General features: G+C 47.2%; 1 protein-coding gene across 1 annotated transcript in view; it reads left to right on the plus strand.

The window, feature by feature from the left end:
- The first annotated feature begins 1,982 nt into the window (after positions 1 to 1,982).
- ANO2 (anoctamin 2) overlaps positions 1,983 to 12,824 on the plus strand; it is a 325,024-nt gene continuing 314,182 nt past the window's right edge. The window contains exons 1-2 of the mRNA XM_046676889.1: positions 1,983 to 2,068; positions 12,404 to 12,588. Of these exons, the coding sequence (XP_046532845.1) occupies positions 1,990 to 2,068; positions 12,404 to 12,588 (264 nt within the window). The 5' untranslated portion in view covers positions 1,983 to 1,989. The remainder of the gene's footprint in view (positions 2,069 to 12,403; positions 12,589 to 12,824) is intronic.

Below are 12,824 nucleotides of genomic sequence, written 5' to 3' on the forward strand. Positions count from 1 at the left end.
TCCCTCTGGACCAGGTGCAAAAGGCCAGAGGGCTGAGGTCAGTTTTTACTGCTTCTGTTCTGTCTTTTATGGGTCACTTGTTCCTGTTTCTTTGCATGTCTAGTAAGTTTTGATGGCAAAATGGATGTTGTACATGATGCAACATTATCTTCCTCTCAAGAAGGTTAAGAAAAATTTTTTAAAAATTCCAGCAGGCAGTTCAATTACTGGCTGATCACTTTGGGCTTATCTAGGTTTGATTTTCTCCTTTGTTAGAGTATATTTGTGGAAAATCCAAGGTATTTCCCAAGATTCTCTAACTTGGCAAGCTTCAACCTCTCAACTCTGTCTTCCCTATTGATCTTTTCAGGGGTTGGCCTTCGGAACTTTTAGGGACAGTCTGGAGTAAACTTTTCTCCAGTGTGTGGTTCTTACTCCTGAAATGAGGCCCCCGGTGTCTCAGCTGGATGTCTGCAGCGTTAGGACATGTTCACGAGGTCTTGCCACTCAGATGGGATGAAGATTCAACACTTCCCCGTCCTGTTCGACCCCAGCATCTCTGTTCAGATCTCAGTGTTGTGGCAGCCTCTCTCTGGTGGGCCTCGTATATCTTAGTCTATGCCCGTGAAGACTTGCTCTCAGCCAAGGACTCAAGAAGAATCCCCAGAGAGCTCTGGGGCCCTTCCTTTGGGCAGATTTCTCCTCTCTTGTGCTCCACCCCATAACTTCCAGCTGTTTTAGCCACTCCAGATCTTGATCTCTGCCTCCTCGATCCAGTGGGATCTCCTTGCTTTAGTTGGATCCCAGCTCCCTGAACCCCAGTCCATAACTTGTCCCGATGGGGCTACGCTGGTGAGTTCCTGTTCTCTAGGGTGATGCAGATCCGTGCTGATGGTTGTTCAGTGCCTGAAAATGGTTGATCCATATATTTTGTCCTGTTTTTATTTGTTGGTGGAAGAATATCTACCCCAGTACCAGTTACTTTAACATTACTGGAAGCAGAAGTCCTTGTCCACAGGCTTTTAATCACAAAGTATTTTGTTAGCAAACAGTTCCAGATGTGAGCCGTTGGCAAGGGCCAGAAATGACAGGACCCTCTAACGTTAATTCAAAAGTGATCCTCACGATTTAGAAGAGAGTGAAATTGTTTTATTTATTTACTTTTAATGGGAAGCTAAGAAACCTTAATCTTGCCTTGATGGAGAGTTAGACTACGGGACTACCTGCAGACAAGCCCCAAACTTTTCTTTAAAGACAACTTACTTATTGTTCAAAAATACTTGGACTCCATGTAATCAAAGCTCCAGAATTCTACAAAGCGTAGAAGAGGAGACTTTGCCCAGAAAGCCCTTTCTGCTTATCTTTTCAGCATCTCGATGTCCCATCCCCTCTTTCACTGAGCACCTGCTTTGTGTCCGGCTGCAGTAAGGGTCAAAGGTGGCGTCCAGTCTCTACCTTTGAGTGTCTCTCCTCACTCGTGGTGTGCAGAAGTGTGAGGGGGTTGTTAAAATCTCAGGTTGGGAAAAGTTTGGGAAAGACTGTGTTGAGCAAGGCTCTGAAGTATGGGTATTTGACATGGATGGTATCTCAGTGGACTGACTTACTCCACTTGTAAACGGAATTATTTATTATCATCCACATCGATAGTGAAGGGTACTATATTGGTTAGGGTAATGCTCAGCTAGCTGCTCTAATGAATAGACTAAAGAATAAATAATGAGCAAAACACAACAACAGTTCACTTCCTCCTAAAATAATAGTCCTGGGTGGGTGAACAAGTTGGCGGGGTGGCTCTTTTCCATGTGGCTTTTCCGGACCTAGGATGATGGAGGTTCAGCCAATTTCAGTTATGACTTCCAAGGTGGCCCTGAGAGTTTCCATTCCAATTATCTGAAAGGAGAAAAGAGCATGGGGGAGCACGCAGGAGCATGCGTGAAAGGTTTCTGTGGGTCAGTCCTAGAAATAGCACATATCACTCTGTTCACATTCCTCTGGCTGGAACTCCGTCTCATGGCCGTATCTAACTGCAGGGAGGCTGGGAAATTTGATCTAGCGTGTGTTCAGGAAGAAGAAGAGAACATGGATTTTGGTAAGCAGCTAGTAGTCTCTGTCATAGGGGCCTATCAAAAATGGTAAGTTTGGTGTGGCATATTCATGTTTATTTTACAGTATTAAAGTTACAGATTTATGCATTTGTCTCCCCAAGTAGGTTCTGAGATCTTCAAGTTTCACCACCCAGGACAAGACAGGGTATGTGGTAAATACTTATTAGATGGTTTTGAATGAATGAATTAATTAATAGTGAGCTGGTGTGACAGTAGTTGGCTAACAGATTCAGTTGCTTCTTTTTAAGAAAATATTTTAAAAAACTGTTCCTTTAAATTTTTATTAAAATTTTCTGCCTAGTATGAGTTAGAGAAAGCAGGTGAAGACATTGTGAGTTTTCCTTTTACTGTGAACGTCATACCTCACCTGTCCTTGAAACCCAAGGAATTTGTCTCTTTGGGACACTAGGTATGAATTTGATTTCTCCTCAGGGGAACTCAATCTTTTTCAGAATTTAAGTACATATCCTTATGAAATGAATATATTAGGTTAAGGGAAAGACAAAAAGAGAAATTTTAAAAATAATATACGAACTAAAGATACAGTTGCACATTGAAAAAATCTTTCTTATAATAAAAATTTCATTATGAAAGATTTAAACAAGGTATTTAGTTATGAGAGTTGGCTATGATCCTCTGAATTTAGGTGAAATGATGAAATCCTACCTGAGGGTCATCTTTTTAAAAAGCTGCTTTTTAAATGCGTGCTGTGTTATGATGGTCTTATAAACTTAACTTGAGGCTCCTCCTGGAGTGTCACATGTCTATGCTGTCGATTTAGAGGAAGATGTTTGCCTTCCTCTTTGCTGTGGCAGGTAGACGTGCCTCCAGCTCATCTGTGAACTGTATCACATCATTTAGGCACAAGTTAACTCCATTTAATGACACTTGGCATTTGAATTTATTTGGATTGTGTAGAACCCATTCCTATCCCATCTGACTCTCAAGCTGGTACCATGATCAAGGCTCTAAAGTATGCTTTAGAAGTCAGGGAGCCAAACTGAAGCTGTGAAAGGGGAGGGTCCTACCCCGGGTTGAGGCACACACAACTTCTGTAGCCAGTGGGCCAAAGTGTGCTCATGGATTGCCAAGCATGGTAGCTGTTCTTTCTTCTCCAGTGACAGACTTCCCTGGCTTCTGGGGTCATGCAGCACCCAAGGTTTTGACATCCAGGGCAAGGCAGGTCTCTAGTTCTAAATATTTACCTTCACTGTGCTAAGCAGCCCTTTGTTTTGTTTGTCCTAAGCTTCCCTTGTTCAACTTTCAGGTCGTGCTTCTTCTTTCTAATATTTCAAGACTTTGTGCTAGGTCTGAGATCACGTTTTTGATTCTGTTAGTGGTGCTGTAGACCAGTGATCTTAACCCTGGTGGCACAGTAGAGCACCCCAGACTAACGAAGTCCAAATCTCGAGGTGGAGCCCAGATGTCACTATTTTAAGCTTCTTAGGTGATTCCAGGGTGCATCTGGGGTTGAGAATCACCCTGTGTCCCCATTTGTGGTCACTTTCCCAATTGCTGAATCCTAATATTTTAAGTCTGGCTTCTCATCTCCTCCTCCCCACAGAGTTGCTCTTGTGTGCTTCTGTTTCTCCTTCTCCAGAACTACTTCTAGTTCTGTCCTTTGGAAAGTGGTGATCAAAACTTCACTGGTAGTCAAATGAGGACACATCTGGTTTTAAGTAAGAGTAATCTGGGTTTGGCTAGGCCACAGCAGCCTGGTAGAGGTGAAGTTATGAGAAATTAAAACATGTGTCTGTCAAGCTTTTCCCTAACTAGTTATTATGGGATCTCCAGTCTCCCTTAGAGTCCCACTCAGTAATTATCAGAGTCCCTTGGGGTGTCTCAAGTGTGCTCATGAACAGTTCTCCAAGATTCTACATGGTGTTACCATCTCAGCTGATGCTTGCTGTTGAGACTTCCCTTTTTCCAAGCTGTGGGAAGGCACTTGCCCCACTCCCAAGGCTGAGTATGTGCCAGTCCCCATGCTCAGGGCTAAGGATATAGTGGTGAACAAGATAGGCACTATTCTGTTCTTTGAGGAGACCACAGCCCAGCAGATGAAGCTTGCTGTCTGTATGATATGAATTTACTCATATCAGTTAACAACACTGTAAGGGAGAAGATTTCTGAGCAATTTCCTGTAGACTATAAATGTGTTTGAGATATTTCATAAAATTCTCAGGTTCATCCATATCCATCACATCGGCTGAATCCTATAATCCTCAGCATCTCATCCAGATCTGAAGACCTCAACAGCCTAAGATGGAGAGCTATGAGTGGAAGAGCTGTTTTAGGCTTTAACCTCAGACCCAGTCCATTTTGGGCAACAGAAATCTTTTTCACCTTCTTTGGAGAGATGGGAATAAGAAAGAGATCATCAATCTTGTTTACACCCGGGAGGAAGAGAAGGGTCAGAGATGGAAGATGTTTATGGGCGGTGGAGGAGGATGAGGGACATTGAGGGAACCCACTAAGAATTCACAGAAGAGTCAATCGACCTCATTAAAGTGTGTGAGTGTGTGTGTGTGTGTGTTGTGTTGTGTTTTGTATAGAAGGGCTGGGGGAAGGATTGCATTTTGCTCACCATTGCATCATCACTCTCTTTCGTGTCAAAGTACTTGCAAAACAGGTTATAATTAACTAGCTAATGGAACAGTTTTGACCAATTATATTGTGGACTGGCTACTTTCTCGTGGTATTTATATGAGGCAGGGACAATAGTACCTTAATCTCACCAGCTGTACTCCAAACCACAGTGTGGAATGGGCTGCCGATGAGAAGGTTTCACTTGGGCCACTCATTCAAGGCCCAATCCGTGGACTTTGTCTTTGAGAGAGGCACTTCCTGAAATGAATTTCTTATTCTTTTCTTTTCCTTGGTCTTCACTTTGAGGATCTTGGGTCTGAGCATTGACTATAAATACTATTTGTAAAAAGGCCTTTTTAAAGGGGTGAAGGATGTCAAGAATGTCCAGTCAGGAAGGGACTTATCAAGCTGTCTTGGTTGTCCCTCTTCCCTCTGCATAGGATAGCTTAGTGGTTAAAAGTGTGGACTGTGAGTACACCACTTACTAGCTGGTGACCGTGGGCAACTTACTTGACCTCTCTATGCCTTAGTTTCTTCCAGTCAGTAAAATGGAGACAATAGTACCTACCTCGTAGGGTTATCATGAAAATTAAGTGGGTTGATACAGGTAAAGTGCTTAGAACAATGCCTAGCACATATAAGGTGTCAGCGATTAGTGTTGTAGTTGTTGTTATGATTAGGGCAAGTCTGTGTTCAGTTCAGAGGGGAATCTCTTCTGTTTCAAAATTCCCTTATAAGAATGGGTTTTCTAATTCTCTACATCATTACCTCAAAATGTTTATTAAGCCTCTATTGCATCCAGAGTCCTATGCTAGGAATACAAAGATAAAAGGCAAATCTTCTGGACTTCCCTAAGTGGTTAGGGAAGGCTGGTGTAGGGGTAGGACTTTAGCTGATGGAACTTAGACAAGTGGAGAGAACATTCCAAGCAGGGTGACTGCATGAACAAAGGCACGGTGTGAGAATAAATTTGGAGACGTGTTTGGTTAAAGAGAAATGTTCTTATCTGATGGAGGGATTAGGCAGCCGAGACATATAACAGCCAGATATGGGAGTCTTGGAATGCCAAGTTTTTTGTAAGCCTCAAGACAGTGGAGGTTTTTGAGTAGCAGGGTGACCAGTGAAATAAAAGTTTTATTAAAGGTCACCTGTAGCAGCAAAGAAGTTAGGGATCCATCCATCCATCCATCCATCCATCCAATCATCCATCCATCTATTCACCCATCCATCCATCCATCCATCCACCCATCCTTCCTTCCCCTGACACCCCATTTGTCCTCACTATAGCCGGGGTGATCTTCCTAATGTAATTCTAGTCATGTTGCTCTCCCACTTAAAATTTTTTGTTATTATAACTTGTGAACCCTGCATGTTAACAGAGTGGGATTGGGGGTGGATATAGGATTGAGGAGAGATGTTTAGGGTCGAAAGGGAGAACAATTCCAAAGACAAAAGACAAGAAAAATCAGGTCTCCTTCTGGAAGCTGCAGGTGGGTGAGTCTTTCTAGAGGGGGTCTGTGTGTGACTGTGAGTGGAGAGTGACTAGCAGGAGATGATTGATACTGGGAAGATGGATAGGAAAGATGGTAAAGGGCCTTGTAAGTCATGTTAAAAAGTGAGTGGTGTAAATCAGAAGAGTCCTTTCTATACCTCTCAAATCTCACCACACAGTCCTCACTTATTGGGACTATGTGGATGGAAAAGGAGGAGAAGGAGTGAGGCAGTTCCTGCTCTCAGGAGGCTGACAATCTGAAACAGCCAAGCTTGGCAGCTGATTGCAAAGGACAATGCAAACGATTGTCTTTCTTCCTGGAATCTCCTATCCTCTCTTGACCATTGAAAGATGCATGCTTATCTTTTCTAGATGCACCTCAAAACTCAAGTGCTCTGGGAGGCCTTTCCTGATATCTTTAAGCAGATATGAGGCCTTCTGCTTCTGTAGGTCTTTGTTCACACTCCAACTTTATCTCCTCTCATTCCTAAGATTATCTCCTTATTAGTCCCTCTTCCTTCTTTATTAGTCTACCTTCCTTGCGAGCTCCCAGGGGTTGGTGGAAAGGACCAAGTTCTGTTTAACTTTATATTTCCAATGTATTATACAATGCCTGGGAAGGTAAATGGCTCTGGCATGAATGAGTGGAGATGTGAAAGAATATATCTATATCTATATCTATATATATGTATATAGACACACACACACTCCCCTCTTCCCCACGAAGAATGTCCAGTTGTGCTTGGAGCACGGCACGATGGTGTGTGCAATGAGGGAGGGGCCAGGAGGGGTAGGGCTGGCCATGTGGGTATTGGGAGATGAAGCAGTTCAGAAAGGTGGGCAGAGGCCAGATAGTGAAAGGCCCTGTAAGCTATACTAGACAATTTGGTCTTCGTCCTAAGAAGAGTGGGAAGCCACTGGGTGGGAGTAACTTGGTCAGATTGTTTGAAAATGGTAACGCTGGCTGCAGTGTGAACTCAGGATCGGAGGGGAGCAAGACTGGCAGCAGGGAGGCCAGCTAGCTCTTATCCGGGTACAAGGTGAGGGTGCAAATTGTGGCAGTGTCGTCATCAGGAAGGGGACGTTTGAGCCTAAGGGGAGAGAAGGCTGTTTTTGAGCCAAGGCTACAAGAAGAGCAGAGCTGAGGACGCAGGTTTGCAAATAGTCCTTTTTGTGTGGATGGAACTGGAGGGTCATCCTTCTGTTACTCTGGCCACATGCAGAGGCTGAGAAAGGTGCTGTTCAGCAGGACTGTAGGTAAGGGGTGGGGTGATGAGCAGGGCCACTGGGTCTAAATTTCAAGTTTTGTGCCTCAAATTTTGACTGTTGTCCTGGGTCAGATTCATGCAGGAAAGTAAGATGAGACCTCAGCATAAATGTTGACCCTAACTGAAATGTAATCCATCCATCCTAGGATGCTTGGGGAGGGTCCAGAGTGAGCACCTTCAAAATCTTAAGTGCCCAGGTCTCTCTGAGGCTTCCAAGAGGGCCTGCCTGGCAGTAGGCCCATCCATGCCTGGGGTCCTGTTCTTGGCTTCAGAGAGTGTGGGCGCTCTGTCTTCTGGCAGGACAGTCCTGGCTTGTTTGGTTTTGCCAGAAGCGGTGGCCTTGAAAAGCTGGTGACAGAGGCTAGCATATTATTCAGGGCACTTCACACTTCACCTGCCTGTGGTTACTTATGAGACGGTAGTAAAACCATGAGGGAAACTTCGAGGAGGCCCCGAGGCAGGATTTGATAATTATCTCTTGCATTTTCCATAGCTCTTGTACTTCCACGGGTTTTTAATCTTTTTCCTTACCGTATCATTACTCTCACCCTATGAGGAAAAACTACCATAATGACACCCTTCCCAGAATCATGGAAATCATAACAAAGCTCAGAGAAAATATATTATTTTACCCAAATCGTGGCAATGTTAAAACTAGACGCCAAGGCTCAGTGTGGCTGAGCTCACTCCTGGCTCAGTTTGGGGCTTGCCTTGTGGCCCAGAGTACCTATGGCCAGTCCTGGGGGGTGCAGAGTGGGGAGGAGACATCAGTCAGTGGACCCCAGTGCTTCTCAGGTGGGGGTAGACCCCACCCTGTGCCACACCCATGTAGTCCCAAATGACCCCGTGGCTTTTATTGATTCTCTTGTTAGCAGCCTGACAAAGACTGTCAACTGTGGCCTTGGACCACTCAGACAGGCTGCAGGTGCCTCCAAACAGCTGAGCAAGACCAGAATGCCCTTCCTCCCTTCATGTGCTCCCCATCCTCAAAAAGTGCAGCCTCCCTCCCCATCAAGTGCCCCTAAGGCTCCACTATGCCTCAAGGTCCCCACAAATGGAGCAAATAAGAACATTCAGAAAGTCTCTAGATTCAAAGAGATGCACAATGGGGACGAGGGCAAGAATAAGGTTGGAGGACCTTATATGGACCACCAATCAGTTTGCGGTAAAGATTTTAAATTCTAGCAGTGGGGAGCCATTGAAGGGCTTTGATTGGGAGGATGGAATAATGTGTGGAATACTAATAATCACTCTGAGGGTGGAGGAGGAGAATGGATTAGGGGGCAGACGAGGATGTGGACAGGTGCTGCCGCCAAGGTGGGGCTGCCCTCTGTCCATGCTCAGTGGGAGGCCTCTGGTTGTCTCATCTGGTCACTTTGATTAGGTGAGCAGGGTTCGCCTTTCCCCCCACCCTATTGCTCTAGAAGGCTATGAGGGTCTGGACAGTTGGAAGATAGTCTAGTCATATATGGGATGGTCAGGTGGGGTTGTCATTTGGGAGTCCAGACAAAGGCTTGGGGCATAGAAGGAGTCACTTTGACTAGACAATCAATGGGCTGCCATCAATGGGTTATCTTTACTCAGTGACACTAGACAGTAAATGCTGCTCCTTGAGCCCCACTCTCTCTGGCTACTGGCTGACCAGTGAAGTACACTAGATGAAGCTCAAAGGCATTCCTATGACCTCCTTACATATGTCCCTGTGGCCCCACACCTCCACCTAGCCCTCCATGTACCGCCTCAGCTTGTGGAACTTCAGTCGTATCTGGGATAGAAGGAAATTAGCTTTGCTAGTAGTATCTGAATGTTCCTGTCACACCTTGATTGGCAGGTTTTTGAAACAAGAATGAACTACATTTGATTTTCTGGGTCTAATGACCCAAATAGGAGGAGCCCACAGCCAGATGAAGAAGTGTGTTCTAGCCAGAAAGAAGAACATACACAAGATCCTGGGCTGGGAGGGAGTATGGGGCATTGAAGACCCTGAAAGCAGAACAGTATGACTGGAACTCAGGGATCCAGCAGGACATGAGAGAGAAGAGGCGGAGATGTAGGCAGACCAGATTATGCAGGGTCTCACAGCCCGAGGGCGGTGGGAAGCACATGAGGGTGTCATGGCCAGATTGACATTTTGAAAGGACCACCTGACTGTGGAGAACAGTGAAGGGGAGCAGGGATGGGAACAGGGGGCTTTGGGAGGCTACTGGAGTGATCCGGGTGAGTGAGGAGGCAGCTTGGACTAGCGCGGTAGTCATGAAGGTGGTGAATTTGGGAGATGGATTTGGGAGATAATTCAGGGGTAAAATTCTTGGGATTGGTGACAAATTGGACATGCGGTCTGAGGGAAGAAGGCTGTCTGTAGATTTCTGGTTTGTGGACTGAGCGTACTGTGGCAGTGTCCATAGCACTGGGGAACACTGAAAAAGAATCATGTTGTGGAGAAGATTGTAAGTTTGGTTTTGGACATGCTGGTTTTGAGGGGCTCTGAAGCATCCAGGTGGGGATGCCAGGTGGGCAGGCGAATGTATGACCTGGTGGCTAGAGGAAAGTCATGGTTAAAGGTAAGATTTTGAGAGCCATGAGCATGTAGGTGATAATTAAAGCCATGGGAGTGGATGAGAGTGCCCAGGGAAAGAGTTAGAGTGTAGAGAAGAGGCTCCAGCTCCAAGGCTTCTGAAAATCCATCTAATGGATCCAGAGATAGGTAAGCCATGCCACTGTCTCATGGCAGCCATAACCCACGAGGGTAGCCATTTCACGAACACTAGGCATCTGTTGTTCAAGGCAGCATGTGCCAAGAGGCAAGTGAATGGTCAATGAAGGAAACATGATTTCCAAATAACACATTCTGTAGGCTGTGTCTGAAGGCCTTTACTTCTGATCAACCTCAAGTCACCTCTTCTCAGCTTCTTAGGGGATTCCCTTGTAGCGTGTTCACCTGCCCTATCCTTCTTGATGGCCAGGCTTTACCATATTGCCCCTTAGCTTTCATCTCATGGCTTAACCCAGATTTTTCGGGTCGCTCCACATCTGTGTCATTAGTACCTAGTATGTCTTTCTGCAGCCGAAGGATGAACCATATGCTGTGCTCTAATCATTGGTTGGGGGAGAGAGTGGGCATGAAAGCAGGGCCCCAGGCAGCCATGATCTATGTGTCAGAGGGCAAGCAGAGGGAGCAGCCAGGATGGCTAGTGGGGCCCTGGAGGCCAGCCTCAAACCCTAGGTGGCACCTTTGGGGGCTGGTGGCTCCTGGATAGTGGTTTGACTAAAGCTTTGGGCTAACTCTGAATTGGGGCTACCCCAAGTCACAATTGTGAAAGCAAATATAGCTGTCAAGGAAGGGCCGACCTTGAGCGGGCATCACTTTATCATCTGCCCACTTACGTATCAGGATGGTCTTGGCCTTTTTAGACATGCATCTGGAAGTTTCAGGCCTTCCTGTTTTCAGGCATGAGGCACAAGGGGAGAGGGATGAGGAAAGACTAGGGATGAAGGAAGGAAGCCCCTTCCTTGATATCCCCAGCTGGAGGCCCCCCTGTTGCACCACCAGCATGCATGCCCACTCCTGGCCTTCTACATTCTGTCCCCAGGGAGTGCCTTCCAGAAGCCACCCACCACAATATAGAAATAAATTGTGAAAGCTTTACTCTGGTGGTCATAATCGTGTTTCTTGCATGTCAGCTCTGTCTTCGTAAAGAGATGCTAAGTCTCTCAAGGCAGGGATCAGACGTTCTCGGCTTACTGAAACTGTTCAGCAGAGAGCTGGGTGCAGAAGGGGCTCCACGACCTGGCAACTGACCAGAAGCTTTTCAAGAGACCAAGAAGAGCTGCCTTTTGTTCATTCCTTCATTCCTTCATTCAGCAGGGGCTAAGGGCTGAGCTGGATGTACAAGGTGTGATTTCTGCTCACAGGGAGCTTAAAATGAAAATACTAAGAATAATTATAATAACCACCTGTTATTGCATGGCCATAGGCTAATGACTGTTCTGGGTGCTTTGCACGCACATCTCTTGTTCTCATTCCCACTACAATCTTGCAAGGTTGGGATTCTCCTCACTTGTGGTTGGAGAAACAGGCTCAGGGAGGTCTCAGGACGGGCGAGTGGCAGGGCTGAGGTCTGAGTCCAGGTGCCCTGGGCTGGGCTGCTCTCCTTGAAAGAGTGTTTCTCCAAGGTGGGAATACATTGAGTCTGACCAGCCTTGAGACCCGTCTGGGGCTTTGGTGTAAAGCAGAGTTGGAGTGTTCAACCTCTCAGGCTCCTTCAGTTGAACGTTCTGCAGTTCCATCACCCACGGGGTTCCTTTCCCTCCAGGGGTGATGCTGGAAGTTTTCCGAAATCGCACTGTGCTCCTGCTGTGGGTTGTTGCGGAGGTGGCAGGTGCACGGGGACCCTCAAGGGCCCTGGAGGCAGCCCTTTTGTCAGAGGATGCCCCTGCCGTCAGCGTTCCCACCGTCTGTCTGTCCTTGGTTTCTCCTCGAGGGGCGTGGGGGCCGGCGTGGGGGCCAGCTGGTCTGGCTGCCCCAGGAGAGGCCCCAAAGCCTAAGCCTTTGGCATTAATTCAAGGTGTCTCTTCAGGCACTGCCCCACCCATCCTGGCTCGTCTGACACCACCCCCTCCTCTTGTCTGGAGATTATAAGAGATTATGACAGCCATTGTCCGAAGGAGCTCCGCTGGTGGCTCCAGACTCCGTGTGTGTGCGCATGCGCAAGCGAGTGCACACGTGTTTAGCTGGGCAGGGCCTCCCGCCCCCCACCGTCTCCCACTTCCTTCTACACTTTCCCCTCTCCTGTGGCCAGTGTGACCCTGGCTAACTACAGCTGTGACGACTGAGAGGAGGCAGCTGTGAGGAGACGTGGCCGTTTTCCTGGGCCACCCTGTGTCAGTCCCTCAGTGCCTCAGTCTCCCCGTCTCGGTTTCCCATCACCTGAAGCTGCTTTGCCTCCGTTGTCTTTTGTCTTTCCCTCTTGCAGATATCCCCCTGCTGCCCGGCTCCCCACGCCGGCTGAGCCCTCGGGCAGTGGCCAGAGGGGGCCAGGGCCCCAAACATGGACAGCAAAACCTCAAGGTGCCGGGTCCCCGAGCCCCGGGGCTGCCGGGCAGTTCCAACCAAGATTCTGAGCAGCTCTTCGGTGGAGGGAGCTCCCACAGCTGCTCTGTGAGTACTAGGGTGGGGGTTGGCCCACCCTGTTGGGGGCCCCCCAAGGGAGCCTCTCCAATGGGGACCCTTCACTTGGGGAGCAGGTGTGTGTGTGTGTGTGTGTGTGTGTGTGTGTGTGTGTAAGAGAGAGAGAGAGAGGAAGAGAGAGAGAGAGAGAGAGAGAGAGAGAGAGAGGCCCAGGGTTTTTGTTAGGGCCTTTTCCTCTCCTTTCTCTCCAAGTTGTGACAGCACAG

This window comes from Equus quagga, chromosome 1 (assembly GCF_021613505.1).
Source record: "Equus quagga isolate Etosha38 chromosome 1, UCLA_HA_Equagga_1.0, whole genome shotgun sequence".
Taxonomy (NCBI): Eukaryota; Metazoa; Chordata; class Mammalia; order Perissodactyla; family Equidae; genus Equus; species Equus quagga.